The sequence below is a fragment of the Symphalangus syndactylus genome, chromosome 24, assembly GCF_028878055.3.
Source record: "Symphalangus syndactylus isolate Jambi chromosome 24, NHGRI_mSymSyn1-v2.1_pri, whole genome shotgun sequence".
In the NCBI taxonomy this organism is placed as follows: domain Eukaryota; kingdom Metazoa; phylum Chordata; class Mammalia; order Primates; family Hylobatidae; genus Symphalangus; species Symphalangus syndactylus.
In genome coordinates, this window is record NC_072446.2 from 39,428,453 (window position 1) to 39,450,874 (window position 22,422).

The following is a 22,422-nucleotide window of genomic DNA, read 5'->3' on the forward strand; positions in this document are numbered from 1 at the left end:
AAAAGTGCCCATCTTAAGCAGTGGGGAGAAGCCCAGGACCTAGAGACAGGACCCCTGGTCTCTCATCCCAACTCTGCCACTGTGTGGACCGGGGCCAGCCAAGCCCTGCTCTGGCTTCAGTCTCCCCATCTGCACCAAGAGCGTTTGGCACAGCTCTGTTCTGAGCTGTGTCCATGTCCGATGTGCAGCCAATAGGGACTCCCCCACACCACAGGACAAAAACAAGTCTCACTCATCCTTGCTCCCTGGAAAGCTCCTATTCTCCCTTCAAAATTCAGCTCAGATGTCACTTCTGATAAGCATCCCAAAGTCAGAAACAGAGAAAAAGGCAGACTCAGAGAGAGAAAGAGAGTGAAGAGTAGAAGTATTGAGAGAGAGAGAGAGAGAGAGCTGGAGGCAAGGGGGGCAGGGACAGAGAGGAAGGCAGAACAGGACACAGAGGTTGCCCAGGCCAACAAGGTCTGTTTGGGACTCAAAGCTACAGTGACGAGGCCCTGAGTCCCCTCACCTCCCAGAAGCTCCTACCTGGAGCTAAGAAGGGCACTGGAGGCAAAGGCCAAGGCAAGTCCTATGTGACTGGGGAATAAACCAGCCAGGAGATACCGAGATAAAGGAGTCATTTATTGAAAGCTCAGGGCTTGCTACCGAGGCCCCAGAGCTCTCTCTGAGGCAGTTCTATGATTAGCCAGGCAGTTCCCACCCCAAACTTGGAGTAGTGCTTCAGGGCCAGAGGGCATTTTTACTGTCACCAACATCGGCTAGAGACTGGAAGGAAAATTGAGGCAGAGTAGACAGGTGGTCTCTAGTAGTCAACAGGGAAGGCTGGTGGCCATGTCTCAGCCTCAGGATGCCACGGTCAGCACAACAGCATTCTGTAAGGAACAATCACTCTTGGTTACACCCCTGAGTCTCTGCAATGCCCCATCCCTGCAGCCATCTTTTCTCCCCTGCCCTGGGATTGGCCCTGTACCTGGAACACAGCAGGCACTCATTAAATGAATAAATGAATGATGAAAAAGTGACATCCAGTGTGGGACAGGCTCTGACTTGAGGACTTAATAGACTCAAGTTCAAGTGCCATTTCTGCTATTAATTTACTGTGTGACCTTGGGCCAGAAATCTGACCTACTTCAGCCTTGGTCCTCATCTGAGAAATGGGTACAGAACTCTCTGCTCTGCCCACCTCCTAGAGCTATTCCACCACCCAAAGTTGGGCTGATTTGAAAAGGATTGTGAGGCCATATCAATATTCCACAAGAAAAAGTGTCATGATCCATTGGTCATATCTGCTGCAGACACAAGATAAGGGAGAGACAGCATATGTATTTGTTGCTGTTGGACCAGGGGAACTGTGATTCTGTGAGTGAATCTTAGGTTCCATTCCAGAGGCCAGACATGTGTCTGAATCCAATGGGAAAGAACTCTGTGATTGATTGATGATGTCTGCCATGGGCAAGAAATGGAGGAGTGGTAGCATACATGTCATATATTTGCCATTCCTAAGTTAGGTAATTTGTAACTCACTGAGAAATTTAGAAAATGGGTCAGGGAAAGACAAGAGGATGAAGCAAAGCATTCCCCTCATTAGTTTCAAGCAGGGCTTTCCAGAGACAAGCTTAAGGCCCATCTGGGCCATATCTGCAGAGAAGGCTCACCTCTATGATCTCCAGAATTGAATTGGAAAAATTAATATTAAGAACCTTAGGCAGGGGAATTCCAACATCCAGGGCCACTGTGAAGAAAGAATCATTGAAAACAAAGGTACGTTGGTGGAGAGGTCTTGGGCCCTAGGGACCCTCGGACCCTGCTGACCCTATTCCTTCACTTTCACTAGCCAGCCAGTTCTCTTCTCAGGGAATCAGCTTCTTATTGGCAAACTCCTACTCATTGTCCTACACCCAAACAAAAATGTCCCTATTCTGCATTGTGTCAGTGGTGCCCCTGTGTCAAGCCATCTAAAGGCTTCATCAATCCCTTACACACTCTGGGTCATCTATATTCTAATAATTTCTTTATATGATTATTTCCTACTAGACTGTGGGAGCTTAAGGCAGGACTGAGGTCAGATCAGCTCTTGAAGTCCATAGGCTGGCAGTATGTAGGTGCTAATCAATGTTATTTAAATGGAAAAATTGGTGCCTCAGTTTCTACATCTTGCAAATGAGGATCGACCTCTCTCTCTGGCCTCAGTGTCCCCATCAGAACCATAAAGAGAGGCAACAGACTAGACAATCCCAAATTCAGACACTCAATGTGTCCAAGAGAGCAAAACCTGCCATACCATTAAGCTTTGGTGCATACACTGCCCGGACCACATGGCTGAGCCATTCTTCTAAACGCGATTCCTGCAACAGAATACACAGGGTGGTGGGGGTGGTGCTCTGGGGTGTGGCTTTGCAGGCAGCAGCATCCCCTTCCCAGGGAGAGAAACCCAGGGGCCCAGCTGCCTCAGCCTCCCCCAAGCCTGAGGACACAGCTCAGCCAGGCACAGGGCACTTGGGGGTGGCCTGGGCTGTCCACCAGTGACCCCAAAAGAGATTCTGTGATTTAGGCTGGCTTTACCCCAGGCCCCATGAGCTTGGAAGAAGTGCCTTCCTGTAAGACTCTGTTGGGGCTGGAGGTGGGCAGTGCCTAAGAAAGAGGGAAGGAAATGTGCCCAGCTCCAGTCTATGGGGTCTGACCTTAGAGTCCTGTCAGTTTAGGGACTCTGAGAATGTTCTAGAACCTGAGCCCATGGTGAGATTCCAGAACCTCAGAACTCTGTAAGAAGCAGGAACCTCAGGGCTCTGTGAGCTCTGAAACGGAACTTTCTGAGTTTGGGAAACTTATTACTTGGGAGAAGCTCCAGAATGATGGACCCTTGTGAGGTTCTAGATGTCCACAACTTTGTGAGGTTCCAAGACCGTGAAAGATCATGAGATTCACTTTCCTAAGATGATCACTGTTTCTCTCTCTCTTTCCCCACTGCCCCCCACCCCCGCTCTCTCTCACACACACACCCTGATATTTGCCCACTCTGGCTTATTGGGGCAGAGCCCAATCCCGAGGTCAGTTCAGCCATGTGGCCCATGACTCATGGCCACCCCCTTTCCATGCCACACCTGAAGATTCCCATCACCGCCAAGCCCCTCACCCTCCCAGGAACTTACGTCAAATGCATGGGTAAAGGAGGAGGCCACCTTGACACTGAGCCTGGTGGAGAGAAGAGAGATGCTGGGGCCCCCGCTACCCCAACCAGCCCTGTCCCACCCCCAGCCTGCCCCACCATAGCTCTCAGGATCAGGAAACATGGTTACCAGCCCAACACTCTGCCTCTATCCAGCCTTGACTCAGAGACTCAGTTTTCCTACCTGTAAAATGGACCCAAAAGAACCTAACCTCCCTTCTGAGGCATCTTGACCACCACCTCTAGCCTTGGCGCCTTTGTCTGACTCCCAGCTATTTGACCCTGAGCAGGTGGCTGAACCATTCAGAGGAGTGACCCTCCCCCAGACTGAGCACTGGACACAGAGTGCCTTGCATACAGCAGGTGCTCACTCAAGGCAGCAACTCACTGATGGATTATATCTGGCCCAAGTGCATATTCAGGGCCAGAGCCTGGGCACACATCTCTACCTCCTAAAAGACTGAGGCGTGAACTGCCATCAAGAAGCGGAGGTACACCCAGGCAGCAGGCGAGGCCCTCCATCAAAGTCGGCGATGGGGCAACAATGGAAGGCAGGGGGCAGCAGTAGCCTGAGGAGCCTGCGGGGGTGCTAAGATGGAGTCAGAGGAGAACTGGGTGCCTGTGGCACAGGACGTCAGGCCTCAGCAATCTCCAGGAAAGTCCCTACTGCCAGGGGAGGGACAAACAGTCCGGGGCCTCTCCATGGTGACAGCACTGAGGCCCAGACTGCAGACCTGCTCTAGGGACAGCCTGCCGTGTGAGCCTGGGCTGGCACAGTGCTTTGCAAACTGCAAAGTACTGTGCATGTAGATGAAGGACTGTCATCAACACCATCATTCTGGTCATTATGATTATCATGATGGATGCCTAGTTACCACGGGGGTGAGGAGAGTAGAGAAGTCACAAGTCCGCATAAATAACAATGCACTTCCTGACACTCAAGGCGGGTTGTCTCTTGGTTAGCCTCTGGGGCTGATAACCCAGGAGTTTGGACTCCACATCCTGGTGGCAGATTTATCTCTCAGAGGCAGGTTTTCAGCAGCAAAAGGGTGCCATGGAAGAAGCCCACTCTTGAGCCTGCTGCTCTGAGCCCCTGATTCCTTGTCTATAACATGGACTAACACTGTCTCCTCCCTGGCGGGTCCTGAAGGCAAGGAGGATGATGGAAAAACACCTGGAATTGTGTTAATGCTCAAGAAACAGGAGGCGGATCCTGTCAGCCCCTAATTCTTGTTCCTAAAGACAAGAACAAGATCCTGTCCCCAGGATCCCATGTTACCGTTCCAGGGACAGGGAGATGTGCAGCTTGGTAGCCGAGGGAGCCAGCTGGGCACGCAGAGTCATGACCTGCATGGGCAAAGCAGGCAGAGGTCACCCCCAATTGGCAGAAGGAGCTTGAGGATGGGTCTGCCTCCATCCATCTGTTCTGTCCACTAACCCTTACTGAGGCCCTACTGTGTGTCAGAGTCCGTGCTGAGCTCTGAGGAGGTAATTTGAAGGTTTTGCTGTTCTCTTGAACAGTAGAGAACCACAGTATTAAAATTGAGGGCAATTGGTATTGCAGGAGAGGAAGCTCTGGGGCTGCAGGAGCTTGGAGCGCCCCTCAAGCATGCCTGCGGTGCGGTGAGGGAAGGCCTCTCCAGTGAGGTAACAGCTGAATCTTGAAAGATGAGGAGTTAGTGGAAGGAAGGGGAAGATGGCACTCCAGGTGGTGGATCCAGCACAGACAAGCCAGGGAGGGAGGACCTGGTAGACCTGAATAGCTGAGGCTTAGGGGATAAGGATGGGCAAGGCAAGGATGGGGCAGGAGGACAATGAATGTCAGGCTCAGGTGTTTGGCCATGGGGAGCCAAGGCGGAGGGTCGGGGGAGGGAACTGCCTTGGTCCAGATGTGTGCAGAGGTGGGGTGAAGGAAGCCGACTGGAGCAGGAGGGTCAGAGGAAGCCGGAGGGTCGTCAGGGAGAGCTGGACAGATAGAGGCTGGGGAGATGGGGAGCAATGCCTGAGGTCCCAAAGAAGCAGCATGGGCAGCCCAAATAGGCCCAGGCAGATATGACAGGAGGGAGCAGGCAGGAACTGAGGCAGGGGCTTGGGGCTCAGCCCAGATGATGACAATGGTTGTGGCGGGTGGGAGGGCTTCCTCTGCTGGACTATATGGGGCTCCCACCCTGAAATCGGGGGACGGTACCTCCACAGTCCTGGAGATGGTCACCCCCATTTGGAACCCCAATGCCTGTCCCCCACCCACCCCTTGACCACTCACCGAGTTCAGCTCAAAGAGGGATTCAGGGGTCCCCTGAGGGACATAGAACAGCACATGGATGTTGGCTGGGAGGGAGACCAAGGCCTTCTTGTTGTGGAGTGTGACCGTGGGAGCTTCCTTCACCCGCAGGGACAGCAGGAGGTGCTGGTGCAGGGGCAGCTTCCCCAGGGCCTGGAGAAATGCAAGGGCAGAACTTAGATGCCCAAGGACTACAGTCAGTCAGTCAGTCAGCAGATAATCACTAAGCACCCACCAGGCACCGGGCAACGTGCTGGGCAATGAGGTTACAGCCTGAACCACACAAGCCTGGTCTCAGCCCCCACGAGGCTGACACTCAGGTGTGGGGACACCGACCTGCAAGACTGCCAAATCAGATTTCCTGTCTCACGCAGAATCAGAATCTTCCCCGAGGCCACAGGCTCTGTGTCCTCCATCCCCCGCCCACCTCTCCACTTCACCTGCTCCCCGCCCCCCCCACCCACTGCTGCCCTGCATTGTCCCTCCAGACTCACAGGCCACGTGGCTGCCAGGGATGCTCCCGGCAGGCACCAGGGCCTTTGCACTTGCCGCTCCCTCTACCTGGAAATATCTTCCCAGAAACTGCAAAGTTCCCTCACTCACCTCCTTCACTCAAATGTTACCTCCTCAGTGAGGCCTTGCAGAGCACCCTGTCTAAAAGCACCAGCCAGCACTCCTAAGCCACCTTCACCACTCCATGCTCTTCCACCTTCTGATAGTGTTTCTGTTTTTGTTTATTTGTGATGTCTGTCACCTCCAGCCGAATGGCAACCCCTTGAGTGCAGAAGCTTTTTCTCTTTTCACCTTTTGCCCTTTGTGCAGCCCCAGCTGCAGGTATGCCCTTGTTCCATTGCAGGGCCTGTTACACAATAGGTGCTCAGTGGATATACGCTGACTGCCTAAATGAGTCACACAATCAGGAAATTCTGAGTCTTATAATTGCAACATCATGAAACTAAGGAAATTACAGAACCACAGAAGCTTGGAACACATAATTATGTCCCTTGGGACACTTGCCTGCTGGAATTTGAGTCTAAGCTTCCTCAAGCCCAGAATCTCCAAGTGGCAGGATCGTCAGGACCAGGAATCGCCTGATTCCACCCTCACATGCCACAGAATCTGAAGCTACATGGGGCTCTAAAGCTGCGAGGCCAGCAAATGGAGACCAAAGGATTCAGCCTCCAGAGACAAGCCCAGCTTCCCCATGCTAGAGGGGCAGGCCCAGCTTGCTGCTTCTGGATACCCCTTCCCCAGCCATCTCCGCTTGCCCCATGTCCCTCTCCACTCCTACTCTCTGGAGGTTCTTCTGAGTGTCTGACTCCAATCGCATCCCTTCCACGAGGCTCCTAGGCCCTTTAGTCAAGGGACTCTGGAAAGCTGAGGCCTCGACCTCATTCATCCAGACTGCTTTGAATCACCACCTTCAAGAACTCACAGAGTTTGTCCTCTGTGCCCCCAAACCCAGCTTCCATTTCCATCCTCTCTGGTGAGAACCCAGGCCGCCTAGGCCTCTTTCCAACCTCTTTCAGAACCTGCTGTTACATAAGGACCTTGTAGTAGACATTTTAACTTCAGTACGAATTCCAGTTCTCACAGCTGGAAAGCAGCTGGTCCAGCCCCAGTTGAAGGATGGGAAAGCTGAGGCCAGGATTTGAAGTCATGTACTCATGTCCACTAGTGAGACCTACCTGACCCTCTCCCTTTTCTTTCCTCTCCAAGACAAGTGCCCTGAGTCTTTTCTGTGGGGACATTGAAGATTAAGGTCAGGATGAAGTAAGGCAGTTGGAAGGAGGGAGCTCAGTAACCTGAAAAGACTTTTGTCCTCATGTGCTACAGAAACAATTTCCATAGGATAAATGCCCAATTGATTTCTGGGGCAGTCAAGCCCTAATCCTTTATTCTCTAAGCAAAATCTGCTATCAGGAAAGGATGTCATGTTAGTCATTCACACTTTAGTGTGAATTTGGACTCAACTGTTCAATTGCAGTTCCCTGGAGAGCTGTATTGAGAAAGATTCTGGAGTCCATTCATGGTCATCAGGAAAGAGCTACGACGATCAAAACCCATGAGAGCATCACTCACCTCAGGGAGCAAAGCTGCCAGGTCTGTAGTTGTCAGTGGGACATCACTGGGAACCTGGACCCCCAGTGGGAGAGAGGGTTGGTGAACACAGAGACAGAACAGGAATCCCTCAGCACACAGAGCAGTTTTGTTCACCACTCTTCCTCCCACCCTGCCAATTTCATACATATATCACTACAAACACTCAAGTTTGTTCTATCAGCTAGTGATTACTGAGCACTTGCTGCATGCCAGGCAGATGCTAGGGGCTCTGCATGCCTTTGCTCATTTCACCTTTACAACAGCTCAAAGAGGTGGGTGCTACCATTGCCCTCATTTAACAGATGGAGACACTGAGGCTGTTGCCAAGGGTCACACAATTGGTAAGTGGTGACACGAGGATTTGAACCTGGGCAGGCTAACTTCAAAACCTTTTACTCTGCCAAGGCTCACGATCTAAAGGCCCAGAGATCAGACCCCAGATCTTTTTGCCTTTTACCCAAATAGTATTTTCAAAAACTATGAATTTATTTCTAGTATTTATAAATCAGGAAGTCATACGTAAATTTTTCAGTTTCCGGCTAAAGAGTTGGAAAATCTGGTCACACTGAGCCTGCACCCCCTCCCCTTGTGGCAGCTGAGTGGCAACTGCCTGAGAAATGGGGCACAGGGTCCCCAGTTCACTATGGTCCCATCAGGCTGCTAACTGATGATGGCCCAGCCTTCGAGGGCCCTGATGTTTGAGACCCCCCCACCACCGAACTCCACATGCCCACTTCTCAGAACAACCCTGTTCACACAGGATAAGCATACACGCAGCACCAGGACGAGGCCTCTGACATTCCTCTCTCTTGCCACGATGCTCATATGCAAATACCCAATGCTCCTATACACACACCCACATCTGCAGGCCGCTCAGACATGCACGTTCTTACATGCAGAGTCTCTGCCTGGCTATGACTGCCCCCATCCTCCAGCTGGAAGACACCCTCTCCCCAGCTCAGGGTCCTGTTCCAGCCTCCCAGAGGCCTTCAGAGTGCTGTCTGGATCCCACTTGCAAGAAATGAGTGACCAACCCGTTTCCTTGGGCCTGAGCTACAGGTGGGGAGCCCAGGCTGAGACCAAAAGAAATGCCTCTGGGTGGGGCTTCTGGGGTCTGGGCTTTCCAGGATGTCAGAGGGGCCAGAATGGACAGAATGGAAGTTGGGAGGTACTAGAAGCTGCAGAACAAATATTTGGGTAACTCTTGGTACAATCCAACCCTAGTTTTCTTCCTTCCTTCCTTTCGTTCCTTCTTTCCTTCCTTCCTTTCTTTCGTTCCTTCTTTCCTTCCTTCCTTCCTTCCTTTCCTTCCTTCCTCTTTCTTTCTTTCTTTCTCTTTCTTTCTTTCTTTCTTTCTTTCTTTCTTTCTTTCTTTCTTCTTTTTTTCTTTCTTTCTCTCTCTCTCTTTCTTTCTTTCTTCTTTTTTTTTGAGACAGAGTCTCGCTCTGTCGCCCAAGCTGGAGTGCAGTGGCGCAATCTCGGCTCACTGCAAGCTCCGCCTCCCGGGTTCACGCCATTCTCCTGCCTCAGCCTCTCTGAGTAGCTGGGACTACAGGCGCCCGCCACCACGCCCGGCTAATTTTTTTGTAATTTAGTAGAGACGGGGTTTCACCGTGGTCTCGATCTCCTGACCTCGTGATCCACCCGCCTCGGCCTCCCAAAGTGCTGGGATTACAAGCGTGAGCCACTGCGCCCGGCCTGCCTGCTTGCTTTCTTTCTTTCTTTCTTTCTTTCTTTCTTTCTTTCTTTCTTTCTTTCTTTCTTTCTTTCTCTTTCTTTCTTTCTTTCTTTCTTTCTTTCTTTCTTTCTTTCTCTCTTTCTCTCCTTCCTTCCTTCCTTCCTTCCTTCCTTCCTTCCTTCCTTCCTTCTCTTTTTCTGAGACAAGGTCTCATTCTGTGGCCCACACTGGAGTGCAGTGGCGTAATCACAACTCACTTCAGCCTTGACCTCCCAGGCTCACGTGATCCTTTCACCTCAGCCTCCCAAGTAACTGGGACCACAGGCATGCACCACCATGCCTGGCTAATATTTGTATTTTTTGTAGAGATGGGGTGTCTCCTGGGCTCAAGAGATCCTCCCAGATCAGCCTCCCAAACTGCTGGGATTACAGGCATGAGCCACCCTGCCTAGTTTTCTTTTCTCCCACTCAAATCTGCTCTTGAGAAAGCAGTGGAGATGTTAGTGGTTCACACTTTAGTGCTTAGACTCTAGAAAGGCTCATCTGATACAGGGATGGAAAGTGGGCTTCATTCCATATGTCAGTCCTGACCAATTGAAAGTGACCTCCTGGAGTGCCAAGTTGAGAAGGATTCAGAAGTCCCAGTCAGGTTTAACCAGGTAGAGGACCACGATCGATTAGCAATGTCTCCCCTAAGTACAGGAGTGGACGACAGCAGTATACACACTCTAAACTTGTTCAACTCCCTTTTATTATAGAGAAGAGGGCTCAGCAAGTGTTGACCTCAGGGCCTAGGTCAACACTAGCAATGCCAAGGCACAGCAGGGCAAGGAGCCCCCATCCCCATCCCCCGGGCACCACACTCACCAGCTCAGTGGTGATGTCCATGTCGAGGGCGCCGTTGGTCTGCAGGAGTCCAAACACGGTGTTGAAGAGGTACAGAGGCACTGTCGCCTGGGATGTGTGGTCTTTCTTGGGGGGCACCTTGGCTGGGGCACGGGACTTGGGGAAGTCAATGATGTCACCAGCTACACTCTTCACGATAGGCTGCAGGGGCAGGAAACAGGGCCAAGGAGGGTGTTGAGGTGCTCACCCACCTGCCTTGATCTGGCATTCCCTATGTAGCCACCCCCAGCAGGAGGAGAGGCCCCTCTGGTTACTCACGTTGATGTCCAGTTCTATGTACTGGTTGGAGATGAGAGGCAATGTGGCCAGAGAGAATTCCAGGGACCCAAGAGCCCCAAGGGGCACCAGGCCTGCATGTGAAAGTGGGGGCAAGAATGACCCCATAAACCCAGTTCCCAATCATAATAGCCCCTATTTCCATTTCTTGAGTGTCTGCTGAATGCCTAGCACTCTACTAAGCATTCACTTGGCTGCTACTGTCATCCCCATTTTACAGATGTGGAAATTGAGGCTCAGAGACAGGGGAAGTCACCAGGCCAAGGCCACACAGTCACGGCATTCAAAACCAGGATTCACGTTTTCCAGAGTTGGTGCCACTAACACACTGCTACCCTTCCTGCCTTACATAACACCACCTGTAGAGACATACCGGCCCCAAGTTTTCTATTCTTTTCCTGGTTGTGCTTTTTATATTTTCCCAAACCCATTTTATGAACACAGAAGGCACTTGTGTCTCCATAAGGCACAGAGAGACTGGGGTCTGCTATGGCTGCGGGGCCTTGGGTTCCCTACTTGAGCTCTCTGGGCCTCAGTCATCTAGTCTGACCAGGTAATCATCATATCTTCCCGCTGTTTCTGACAGTGCTAAGCGCACACCAGGTGCTCAGTAAATGTTGGTCTGCAGCACCCAACATAGAGAGAATCGATGGTTCTGGGTCTGTATGCCCTGCTAGGTGGCCTCAGCTCAGGCCTCCTCCATGAGGCTCCTCAAAGGGGCAGCCTGTCAGTGTGAGAAGGAACTGAAGGACCCCGAGATCCTGCCGCTTCCAGCTCCCCTTAGTACCCTACCCCACTGGGGCCATACAGAGAGGGGTAGAAGGGGCAAAGAGGAGGGCATTGAGCCCTAACTTACCCAGCACAGTCCCCAGGAGCTCATTCACCACACCCAGCACACTGTCCACCACGGGGCACAGCTGTGTCAGGGAGACAGATGTTACAGGGCAAAGAAGAGCTCGCTGTGAGGACAGCTGCATGTTCTTTAAATGCTTTGCTATCTGCTGCTATGTGGTGCTGGGGACCAAGGCAAGGCAGAAAGCAGAGACAGACAGAAGACACACAGGTGGGAGGCAGGGAAGGGGCTGGAGTTTGAGGTGTCAGAGGGTTGAGTGGCCCCCAAGCTGTCTTCCCTTGGTTACAAGAGCCCCATTAGAAAACCCCTAAAGGTGGCTGGGGGACAATGGGAGACACATTTCAGGGGCTGGTTTGGGCATGTGGACAAGGCCTTCACCTGAGGAGGCAAAAGCGGCTTTGGTTCCCCATAAACTCACAGGCCATCCCCTGCCATCCTACGTGGGCACTGGGAAGCCTAGGATCAAGACCCCACAGAGGGGCACCTCCTCTTCTCCACCCAGAGAGTCAGGCCTGGATCTGGAATGTCCATTCTGCATATCACCACGTGTTCGTTCCTAACCCCTGTGCTAGGAGAACAGGGAGCAAGTGGTTCGACTTTCGGAATCCAAGTCAGGGAATCACAGAACCTGAATCCCATAGCCCACTGGAGTGGGAGCCTCAGAGAGGATGCAGTCCAGCCCCTTAACCTTCCAGCTGAGGCCAGAGAAGAAGGTGACCTGTCCAAGGTCACAGCTGTATTCAGAGAGACAAAAGAGGGCTGTTACATGTCAAGTGGGGGCCCCAAACTCCAGGACTTCTGGGGTCAGGCAAGCCACAGAAATGAGAGGAGACCAGAGGCACTCTGCTGGGGGTGGAGAAAGCAAACCCTCTGAGCACCAGCTGGGAGGTACCAGAGGCACTTCCCACTTACAGGAGGGAGGTATCAGGCAGCCAGGGTGGCTGATTGCACAACAGAATCCAGAAATCTGGACTGTTACGAGAAATCCTTAATGCTGAATGTTGGCAATGAATGCTCATTTTCAAAACGTCTTTGTATCACACAAAACCTAGCTGCTGGCCAATTGCCCCAGAGACTAAGTTAGGGGCTGCAACTGAAATATACCCTCATGCCCTGGTGGAAACCTACCTGACATGGTCCTGCCTAGAGGCCCCTCCTCCTGCTAAGCTGCTTTTCCCAACTGGCTTCCCCAAGCCCAGGGCAGTTTTGCCAACCCTAGGCTCCCATTCCTCTGCTGCCCCCAGCAGCGTTCACAAGAACGCACAGGGAGAGCCAGCCAGGCCGTAGGGTCAGGAGGCCTGACTGCCCTTTGCTGTCTATGTGGCAACTCCCCTCTTCCTCGGTGATATGGGGTTTGGGCCAGACCAGCTCTCTCGAGTGTGGAAGCCAGGATGTTCTGGGGCAGGCCATGGACAGGCATCCTTTAATCTTAATATGTTTAATTATGATGTATGAATAAAGGTACATGTGTTTTTCTAGACATGATTGTCAAGCACAGGGCTCAGTTTAAAACCATCAAGTGATCCAATTTTCATTTCAAGCTAATTTAAAGAAAAACATAAAGTCAGTACTAATACAAATGGCAGAAACAGAGCAGGGGGTAAGAGGAGCCTCCGATTTGGGAGCAGGGGACCCAGGCCAAAAGGATCGTGTCATCCACCCCCAGACTAGCAGGCGCTCCAGGAAGGCGGGTCAGCAGGCCCGGATGGGATTACCGGGTGGGTGTGGAAGGGAAGTACAGCCTAATCCTGCCTGGCGCCGAACTTTACCCAAAACCGGGGGGGGAAGAGGCCCAGTCCTGGGAGAGGGCATGCTGGCCCACGGCCCACACACTCACCAGTCCCGGAAGCACCTTGAAGAGCATCTGTTCCACGACCCCAAAGAGTGGCGTGGGCAGCAGCCTGAGCAGAGGGAGACACGTGTGGGTGAGGCTGCCAGGTTCAACCCAGATGACAGGGTCGGGTGGACACTAGGGGCTCTGGATTTCTCCTGTCTCTTCTTTTGGGGGTGGGGTTGGCTGGGGCTTTGGAGACCTGAGTTAAACCCTGGCTCCTCCTCCTGAGGGGACCCAGGGGATGGCTTCATTTTCCCCAACTGTACAATGCCCACCTTAGAGAGCTGCTGCTGCCCGGGTTACATGGGAGTGTGTATATGGCTGGTGTGAAATCTGTGCTTGACAAATGTCTGTCTCCTTTGTCCCTCTAACGTTTGTAGACAAGAGATATTTAGGCCTAGGACAATGGTTGTTATTGAGCCCCCAGAGTGGGGGTTCAACAAGTATTTGTTGAATGAATGAATGAATGAATGAATGAATGATGGCCTGAGGATAAGTGCATGTAGATGGGCTCAGGTCTGTTTGGAGACCATGGGGGTGCAGGATGGCAACCACAGAGCCCCAACCACAGGACACCAACACCATCCTGGGCTCCACTCCTCCCCAGGGCCCCTCCATCCCGGAGGAGCAGGACGGAACCACTGGAATTTAAGGAGCCCTTGCCTGGAATCCCTTTCTTAGGGCCCTCGTGGAGACAGGAGCAACCCAGTTACCCTGTTCCTGGGAGCTAACGCAGAACTGCCTGATGACCCCCCACTACTCAGAGTTACCCAACAAAGATGGAGCAGGGGCTGGGATTGGGCCTGGAAGGTGGACACAGAATGGGGAGACAGAAGTGGGAGGCAGCTGTGGGCTGGCTCAGAGTGCTGGTAGAGGCCTTGGACCCAGCCAGAGCACAGCCCCTCTCCATTCCTGCCGGATCCGTGCGTGTGACCCTAGGCAAGGAGATTTCTGGGCCTCCATGGTCCCATGAAAGTGGCGATTCAGAGGCCAGACACGGTGGCTCACACCTGTAATCCCAGCACTTTGTGAGGCCAAGGAGGGCGGATCACTTGAGGTCAGGAGTTCGAGACCAGCCTGGCCAACATGGTGAAACCCCGTCTCTATTAAAAATACATAAATTAGCATGGTGGTGGGCACCTGTAATCCCAGCTACTCAGGAGGCTGAGGCAGAAGAATTGCATGAACCCGGGAGGCAGAGGTTGCAGTGAGCAGAGATGGCGCCACTGCACTCCAGCCCAGGTGACAGAGTGAGACTCCACCTCAAAAAAAAAAAAAAAAAAGAAAGAAAAAGAAAAAAAATGATGATTCAACAAGGTGTAGGGAGGGCCACCTGGCCAGCCCCTGGGAAGAGACTGATGTCATAGCCCCTTCCAAATCATCAAATCCAGCTCCACATATACAGATGGGGACACGAGGGCCCAGAGTGGGGAGATGGGGAGTGGGTCTCCCTGAGATTACACAGCAAGTCAGAGGCAGAGTTGGGTCTCATGGGCTGAGAGCAGGGGCTGAAATCCTGCAGATGGAGGGATCCCAGCAGACCCTGGGTCCGCTCTAGGGGAGAGGGGATGGCAAGATCCCATGAACCAGACTAGGGGAATGCCCAGGAGTGGGTGGCACAAGCTATGGATTAAGCCGGAGTCCCTGTCAGTGGTGGGACTCAATCTGTCGGTCTGTGCAGCAGGTTGAAACTGGTGCGGCAGGTGGGGGTAGGATGAGTTCAGGCCCACGCAGCTGGCAGCTCCAGGGAGACCCGGGAGACACCCAGATGGGTGCGAGATGATCCTGAGCAGGTCAGGGTTGCAGGCTGGAGCCTGCAGACTCACCCTGAGAACAGGCTGATGTGGCCCAGGAGTGTGCTGCAGCGCTTGAGGATAAGGATGGGCGTGCCCCTTGAGCTCACGCCCAGAGCCACCCGTGATGTCACGTTCACCTCCGTAGCCAGCTGCAGAAGGGCCCCAAGGGGGCTGCAAGAAAGGACGCTGGGGGCGTGGCCAGGCAGCCAGCCCCCACCCTTGGCCCTGCCCACCAGGGTGGCCCTGCGAGTGGCCTGGGCCCTGTGTCCCCTTCTCAGCCTCTGCCTCCCTGCCCCATGTTGCACTTCCCTGCACCCTCTTCCCCGACCCTCTCAGGTGAGCCTGAGCAGTGGGGTCCGGGTCTGGAGGAAGAGCGAAATGGAAGTCCCTGGGGAAGGGCAATGGCATAGGATCCACGGGGGAATCGGTAGGATTGGGAGTCCCTTGGGGAGGAAATAGGGTGAAAGGAAATGGGGGGTACAGAGGGGTGGGAGTCGGGGGACAGCAGAGTAGGAGTCTCCAACAGGGCAGGGGGTGGGATAGGAAGCAGGAGGGTAGAGGTCCCCAGGACACACTCACCCAGAGCAATGCATGTACACTTTGGTGTGCAGGTTCAGCTGCACCCCAAATCCCGGCAGCAGCTTCAGCGACACCTTTGGTAGCGTGAGCTCCTCAATCTTCAGACTAGGATGGGAGTCAGGGAGAGGGTTGCTCACTCCCAGACACCCCCAATGCCTCCACCATCCCAGACCAGGCGGCGCCCAGAGTGGCTCTTGGTGGTGTTCCCTATCTCACCTCAAACCCACAGAGCCAGCTGCGAGCCTTGGCCCATCACTTCATCTCTCTGGGCCTCAGTTTTCTTATCTGTAAAGTGGGGCGATACTAGTTCCTGCCTCGTGGGGGTGTTGTAAAGACAAGTGAGATAATTCCAGTGCAGAACCTGGTACGGTGTGTGCTCAACAAATGTCCTATCATCCTCACCGCTAGAGGCTCAAGGAATTAAAGTTTTTCCCACTCCATCCCCACAGTCTCAGCTCTGGTTTGGTTTCTGGCCTTGACATTGCACCCCGCTATAGCCCCGCACACTCACACAAATGCAACCCAAGTGGGTTCTCAAAACACGACTCCTCACAAGTCATTACCCTCTGTCCTCTGGGTCTTTGCCCAGGCCATTTCCTCTGTCTGAAACACCCTTCCCTTGACCCTTCTTCCACTCTGCATCCCTCTTCAGCTTGCTGACTCCTCCCAGTTCATGTGCACTCCTCTAGGAAGCCTTCCATCCTGGTTTTCTGCCTTGGGCAGATGCCCTCTGAGCGCCTGTGCCACCCTGCCCGGGCTGCCTCCATCACTGCCCTGAGCCACCTCCATCACTGCCCTGAGCCCATGGGATCTTCGCTATCAGACTCCACCACCTATGAGGAGCTCTTCAAGGCACGAACAATGCCAAGCTCATGTCTGAGACTCCAGCCTCACCAAGAAAGCGGATTTCAGAGGGGAGGGAGCGTGAATATTGTAATAATAATAATAATAATGATATCTATCCAACACTTACTCTCTCCGGCTGTATTTCAGCTGCTTGGCACAGATTAACTCACTGTCCTGGCAACCACCCCATGAGTAGCTGCTAATACTGCAGCCAGTAAAAGGTAGACGGTTCAAACTCCAGCTCTGCCACTAACTGACTGGATGGGCTTGGGCAAGTCACAGTGCTGCTGTGCCTCAGTTTCCCCATCTGTAAAATAGGGACATTGACAACACCTACCACAGGATGACACACAGCGAACCTCGAGCAACATCCCCATTTACCAGCCCGCTTTCCGGGCATTATGTTCCGTTTAGGGAAGTGAACACCCATCAGCCCTTCTTCTGCTCCCAGTACCCCATCGCCTCCTGTGCAGTGACTCTTCTCCATACACTGGGCTTCAGCCTTGCCTGGGCCCTGTTGTTTGACCTTCCCCTAATTTGTCCACCAGCCATAGACTGGTTTCCACTGGACTTGACCAGGCAGTATGGGCTGTGATGAAACACACAGACACATTCCCCTCTCCTACCCTAGCTGGGTGACCTTGGGCAGGTCACTTCACTGCCGTGAGCCTCTATCTCCTCACCTGTTAAATGCAGTTCATAATAGTCCTACCTCTGGGCTCAGTGAGATAATTCATTTACAATGCACAGTGCTAGACACATAGAAAACCCTGAATAGGTGGTCACTGAGTTAGTACATATTAGCTATAATGTGATGCTCTTCATTCATTCATTCAAAAATACTTTTTGAGGCCGGGTACAGTGGCTCACGCCTGTAATCCCAGCACTTTGGGAGGCCGAGGCAGGCAGATCTCCTGAGATCAAGAGTTCAAGACCACCCTGGCCAACATGGTGTAACTCCTTCTCTACTAAAACTACAAAAATTAGCCCGTCGTGGTGGTGGGCGCCTGTAATCCCAGCTACTCGGGAGGCTGAGGCAGGAGAATCGCTTGAACCCAGGAAGTGAAGGTTGCAGTGAGCGGAGATCATGCCACGCACTCCAGCCTGGGCAACAAAGCAAGACTCTGTCTCAAAAAAAAGGAAAAAAAAAAAGGCTTTTTGAGCATACACTGTGTCCCTATTTATGATCCCGGGGACACAATAGTGAACAAGCCAGATAAAAATCCTACCCCTCCTGGGGTTTATAGTCTAGCAAAGGAGACATAAAATAAACCTGTAAAATGTATGGTGGGGATAAGAAAGGGTTAATCAGCGCACACCTCTTTTGAGCGGACACCTGGAGGAGGTGAGAAAGGGGGCCGTACAGATAGCTAGATTAGCCCAGAGAGACTAAGCAACTTGCCCAAGGTCACACAGTGGGTAACTAATGTTGACCCCAGAGCTGGAACCCTCACCTACAGTGGCATTCTGCTGTTCTTGTCCTGCCAGGCGTGCAGTAGAGTCATCATTTTTAGACCCGGATCACGACCCTCCCACACCACCTTCACTGCCTATTGGACAAATTAAAAAGATCCAATCTCTCCTCAATTCCCGGAAGCAAAGCCAAGTCTTCCTGTAGGGCATGCAGCAGGTGGGACTCACCCAGAGAGCTCCTCGACAGCGCCAAAAATCCCTCCATGGCCCAGCAAGCCGCCTCCTCCAAGCGGCCTTCCTGAGCCCAGGAGGCCCTGGTTCACGGCTGTGACCGATCCCAGCACATTCTGCAGAATGGGCCCCCCAACCAGTGAGTTCTGGATGGCTGCAGACAGAGTGGAAGTAGGAAGGTACTTGAAACTCCAACCGCACCCCCAGGACTATGGCAGCTGCCTCCTTCCTCTGAGATTGAGTAGGCTTCTTTTTAAAAATGGAATTAACCCAGAGGTTACACTCAAATGGTGGAATCCACTAAGCCATAACAGCCTCTTACTCCTGCCGCAGGGCCTGTGGCCACCCTCCCTGCCTGGCACATGGGAGGTACCCAGTAAGTGTTTGGAGAATGAATGAGTAAATCTCATGACAACCCCTTCATTTTACCAGTGGGAAAACTAAGGCTCAGAGAGGGGCAGAGACTTGTCCAAAGTCACACAGCAAATTAAGTTGGGGTCAATAGTGTAACTTGGGCTCCTGATCCTGGACTGCCCTACAGCACTGAAAGGAAGGGCAAAGAAGGGCGAGCTTGCAGCCACCAGGGCTCAATCAAGTTGGAGGAGATGGTCCCTGCTTCTCTCCTGGGCACTCCAGGCCTGACTCTGTGCAGACTATGGGAAGGGCAGGATGGAGGAACGGCCCTGTAGAAGTAGGGGCAGGCCAGGGGGCCTCCCTGAAGCATTTCCTGCCCATGACCGATCTACTCTATCCCTGAGACTGTCACCACAGGCCACTGGGCTCTGTAGTGCCAAATGCCAAGTACAGTTCCCCTACCCTAGTAATGTGAGGCAGACACACTGGCCCAGCTAGCACCCTCCTCTCGACCTCTTCAACCTCACCCTGTCCCTGTCCCTGAGCCACATGCAGTCCCCAAACAGCCTCAGCCCATATCACCCAGTCCACCTCCCATAAGAGGGAATTCATCACCCATTCAAGCCTGCAAGGGAAACTTTCACTCCTGCACAGCTACTCCCAGGAGAATGCACTCTCTAGGCAGCTGGGAATCACAACCTGCTCTTATCTGCTCTTAAAGCAGATGCTCTAAGCATATAGATTGAGTCATTGACATTGCAGCAGCCCCCTCACAGACTGCCCACCTGGGGCTCACCTTTGCTGAGTTCATCCTTGTCAATCCGAGCGAGTGTGCCCACCGTCTCTAGCAGCCCTTGGCATGGAGTCGCCAGGCCCCAGAGCAGAAGCAGGGACAACAGGCCCAGCATGGCTGGCTGCATACCTATAAGAAGCAGAAGGAGGAACTCTGAGACCCTTCTGCTGCTCAAGCCTTTCCCCTCTCTGTTCCCATTATCAGCCTTCCCCCTCCCTGCCCACCTGGCACAGCCCAAATTCAGCTTCACTCCCAGGAAAGCCTTCTCCTCCCAAATGGAAGCACGGCTAACACACAGGTGGCACAGTGCAGCTGCCAATGCACTCAAGTCTCCAAGGCACTTTTCAAGCATCTCCCTCATTGGGTTCCATTTCTCAGATGGGAAAACTGAGACCAAAAGGGGTAGGGGACTAGACCAAGGCCACAGAACTAATCAGAGACAGTCAGAATTCAAGCCTGAGTCCATCTGACATAAAAGTCTTCGTCCTCAGAGGCCCAGTGAGCCTGGCCGGGTGTCTGGAGTGACAGCTGTAGACAGAGCGGCTTCCCCCTCCAGGACAGCAGGATGAGAGCTTTGTTTCCAGGAGCTGCTTCCGACCAGCTCATGAGGCTGTTTCAGAAGGTCTAGCTGACTGGGGACACCCAACACTTAGACTTAACATGTCCTATCTTTCTCCTTCCCCCGCCTCTACCCCAAATCTTGTTGAAGAAGGGAATGGGGTGGCAGGTGGGGTCATGGCTAATCTGCTAAGTTCAGAGAGTGGGATTTTTCTTTAAGCAGTTCACTATTTGCCCACCCAATCACATATCCATCTATGCCCACCTGTCACTCCTGCTTAAACCTTTCAGTGGCTCCCGGCTATCCTGGGTTGAAACCCAGGCTTCTTGCCATTACCCACAAAATCCCTGCCTGCCTCTTTGCCCTCCTTGAGCTTAAACACGCCAGGCCCCTTCCCACCCCAGGGTCTTTACACATGCAGTTCCTTGTTAGGAAGGCTCCGCCCCAGTTCTTTGCATGGCTGACTCCTTATCATTGAGGTTCCAGATAAACATTGCCTCCCTGGAGAGGCCTCCGTCCTTCACTTTGTCTAAAGAAATCCATCTGTCACTAAACATCACCCAGAATATTTATTTTAAGGTGCTGATCTCCATTTGCAATTATGCATCTATTTGTGTCCTCATTTCTCTTCCCTGTAAACTCCACGAAGGCAGGGACCATGTCTAAGGCCTCTGTGCATGGTTGTGTGTCAGAAGGGGTCCCTGCTGAGAGGGCAGGGGATAGAAATTCAGCAGCATGTCACTGGCCAGGAGAAAAATGGGCACTCCTGTAACTCTCCTCCATAGGATCAGCCTATGGACAGGGATCCCCTGCCCACCCCTCTGGCTGTGAATGTGCACAAGTCTTTGCCTCTCTCTGGGCCCCAGATCTGTAACATGGTTTTTCTCTTCATCCACCCTCTTGGTACCCCCAGTCTCCTCCTAGGGTGAGTTCTTTCCATGCCCATCATTCATATGGGAGGGCAGAAGGCGGTGGGGTCAATGGCTGGGCTTCAGGACAAGAGCAGGGCTGCCTCAGGCTGTCTTACCCTCGCTCCTGCAGCTCCACAAGGGGTAGGTGGGGGCTCCCGGCCTCCTGTCGGTTCCTCCACCCACCCGAGCTGAGGGATGGCCCTTATATGCCCACGCGGCTCTGAGGACACAAAGGGGCCACGGCCGCCAGAAACCCGTCAATATGTCATGTCAGAAGCAAATTGCGGTTTTCCCCGAGGGCCTGGGCTAAGCCTTCCTCCTTGGAGGCGAGTAAGGGGACTGGGGTCGGTGCCCAGGAATGGGAGTGAAGGCGTAGGGGCTGCACAGGCAGCCACCTCCCTCAGAGCCAGGGGTGAGGTGTGGGGCCCTGCCACCTACCCATTCAGCCACCTATTGGGCTCCCTCCAAGCCTCCCCAAGAGCCATTCCAATGGCACAGAATCCACCCCGCCTACCCCGCCCCTTCGCCTGAGAAGGCCTAGGGAGGGAAAGAAGGGACTTAAAGCTGCTGGGTCTTCTACCCTCCGCCACCCCCACCCCAGGCCTCACATGGAGAGGGCTATGGGCCTGGAGACAGGGACTCTGGGCACACTTGGGGGAGGGGCATCAACTCCATCCCGACCTCCCAAGGCTCAGTATCCCCAGAATTCCAGAGTTTTGTCCCCTTTCCAATGCTGGTCCAGATGACAGCGATGAGAAATGCATCCATTCATTCACTCCACTGCAGGCATTTGTGAGGCACCCACTGTCTGCTAGATGCTGGGGAAATCGCTGTAAATAAAAGAGACAAACTCCCCTGCCCTGAAGGAGCCGACTAGTGGAAATGCAATGCAATTTAAAACTTTCTAGTAGCCACATTTTTTGAAAGGTAAAAAGAAACAGGTGAAATTAATTATAATAGTCTAGTTTATTTACCCCCACCAAATCCAAAATATTCTCATTTAACATATAACCAACAGAAAACTATGAATGGGGTACTTTACTTTTTTTTTTTCTCATACTAAGTTTTCAAAATCCACTTACAGCACACCAAGATTTGGATTTGTCACATTTCAGGCAATCGCCATGTGTGGCTATTGGCTGTCATATTGGACAGCACAGCTCTGAAAGGGACAAATAAGCACATAACACAGTAAGTCGGGGCTGGGCGTGGTGGCTCACGCCTGTAATCCCAGCACTTTGGGAGGCCGAGGCAGGCAGATCACGAGGTCAGGAGTTCAAGACCAGCCTGACCAACATAGTGAAACTCTGTCTCTACTAAAAATACAAAAATTAGCTGGGCGTGGTGGCAGGTGCCTGTAGTCCCAGCTATTTGGGAGGCTGAGAGAGGAGAATGGCGTGAACCCGGGAGGCGGAGCTTGCAGTGAGCCAAGATCACACTCCAGCCTGGGTGACAGTGAGGGACTCTGTCTCAAAATAAATAAATAATATACATATATACACACACACACACACACACACACACACACACACACACAAATTAGCCAGGCTTGGTGGCGCACACTTGTAATCCCAGCTACTTGGGAAGCTGAGGCAGGAAAATCACTTGAACCTGGGAGGCGAAGGTTGCAATGAGCCGAGATTGCCTCACTGCACTCCAGCCTGGGCGACAGAGTGAAACTCCATCTCAAAACAAATACAGTAAGCTGGAAGCTAACGACGAAAATAAAGCAGGGAAGGGGCTCGGGAGTGTGGGGAGTGGGTGCCATTTTCAATAGAGTGGTCAGGGAAGGCCTCATATTGGAGCAGGGGTGACTTTTGACCGGAAGGAGAAGAGGGAAGGA

General features: G+C 52.8%; 1 protein-coding gene across 1 annotated transcript; it reads right to left on the reverse strand.

The window, feature by feature from the left end:
- Window positions 1–600: 600 nt before the first annotated feature.
- Window positions 601–20,758, reverse strand: BPIFB3 (BPI fold containing family B member 3). The gene is made up of 16 exons (XM_055266771.1): window positions 20,696–20,758; window positions 19,113–19,238; window positions 17,960–18,116; window positions 15,473–15,577; window positions 14,924–15,064; window positions 13,101–13,164; window positions 11,267–11,327; window positions 10,393–10,484; window positions 10,096–10,275; window positions 7,530–7,583; window positions 5,430–5,600; window positions 4,446–4,513; window positions 3,150–3,192; window positions 2,282–2,345; window positions 1,656–1,732; window positions 601–872 (listed from the first exon to the last, which is right to left on the reverse strand). Exons 2-16 carry the CDS (start codon window positions 19,234–19,236, stop codon window positions 843–845), a joined length of 1,431 nt encoding a protein of 476 aa, XP_055122746.1. The 5' UTR covers window positions 19,237–19,238; window positions 20,696–20,758; the 3' UTR covers window positions 601–842.
- Window positions 20,759–22,422: the final 1,664 nt, after the last annotated feature.

Bases quoted from the DNA above. Each gene is read 5' to 3' on its own strand.
- BPIFB3 (XM_055266771.1), bottom strand. From the start codon at position 19,236: ATGCAGCCAGCCATGCTGGGCCTGTTGTCCCTGCTTCTGCTCTGGGGC. The intron at 18,117-19,112 runs GTGAGCCCCAGG...CTCTGTCTGCAG, and splicing joins CAAGGATGAACTCAGCAAAG to CCATCCAGAACTCACTGGTT. The intron at 7,584-10,095 runs GTGAGTGTGGTG...CTGGGGGTCCAG, and splicing joins TGGACATCACCACTGAGCTG to GTTCCCAGTGATGTCCCACT.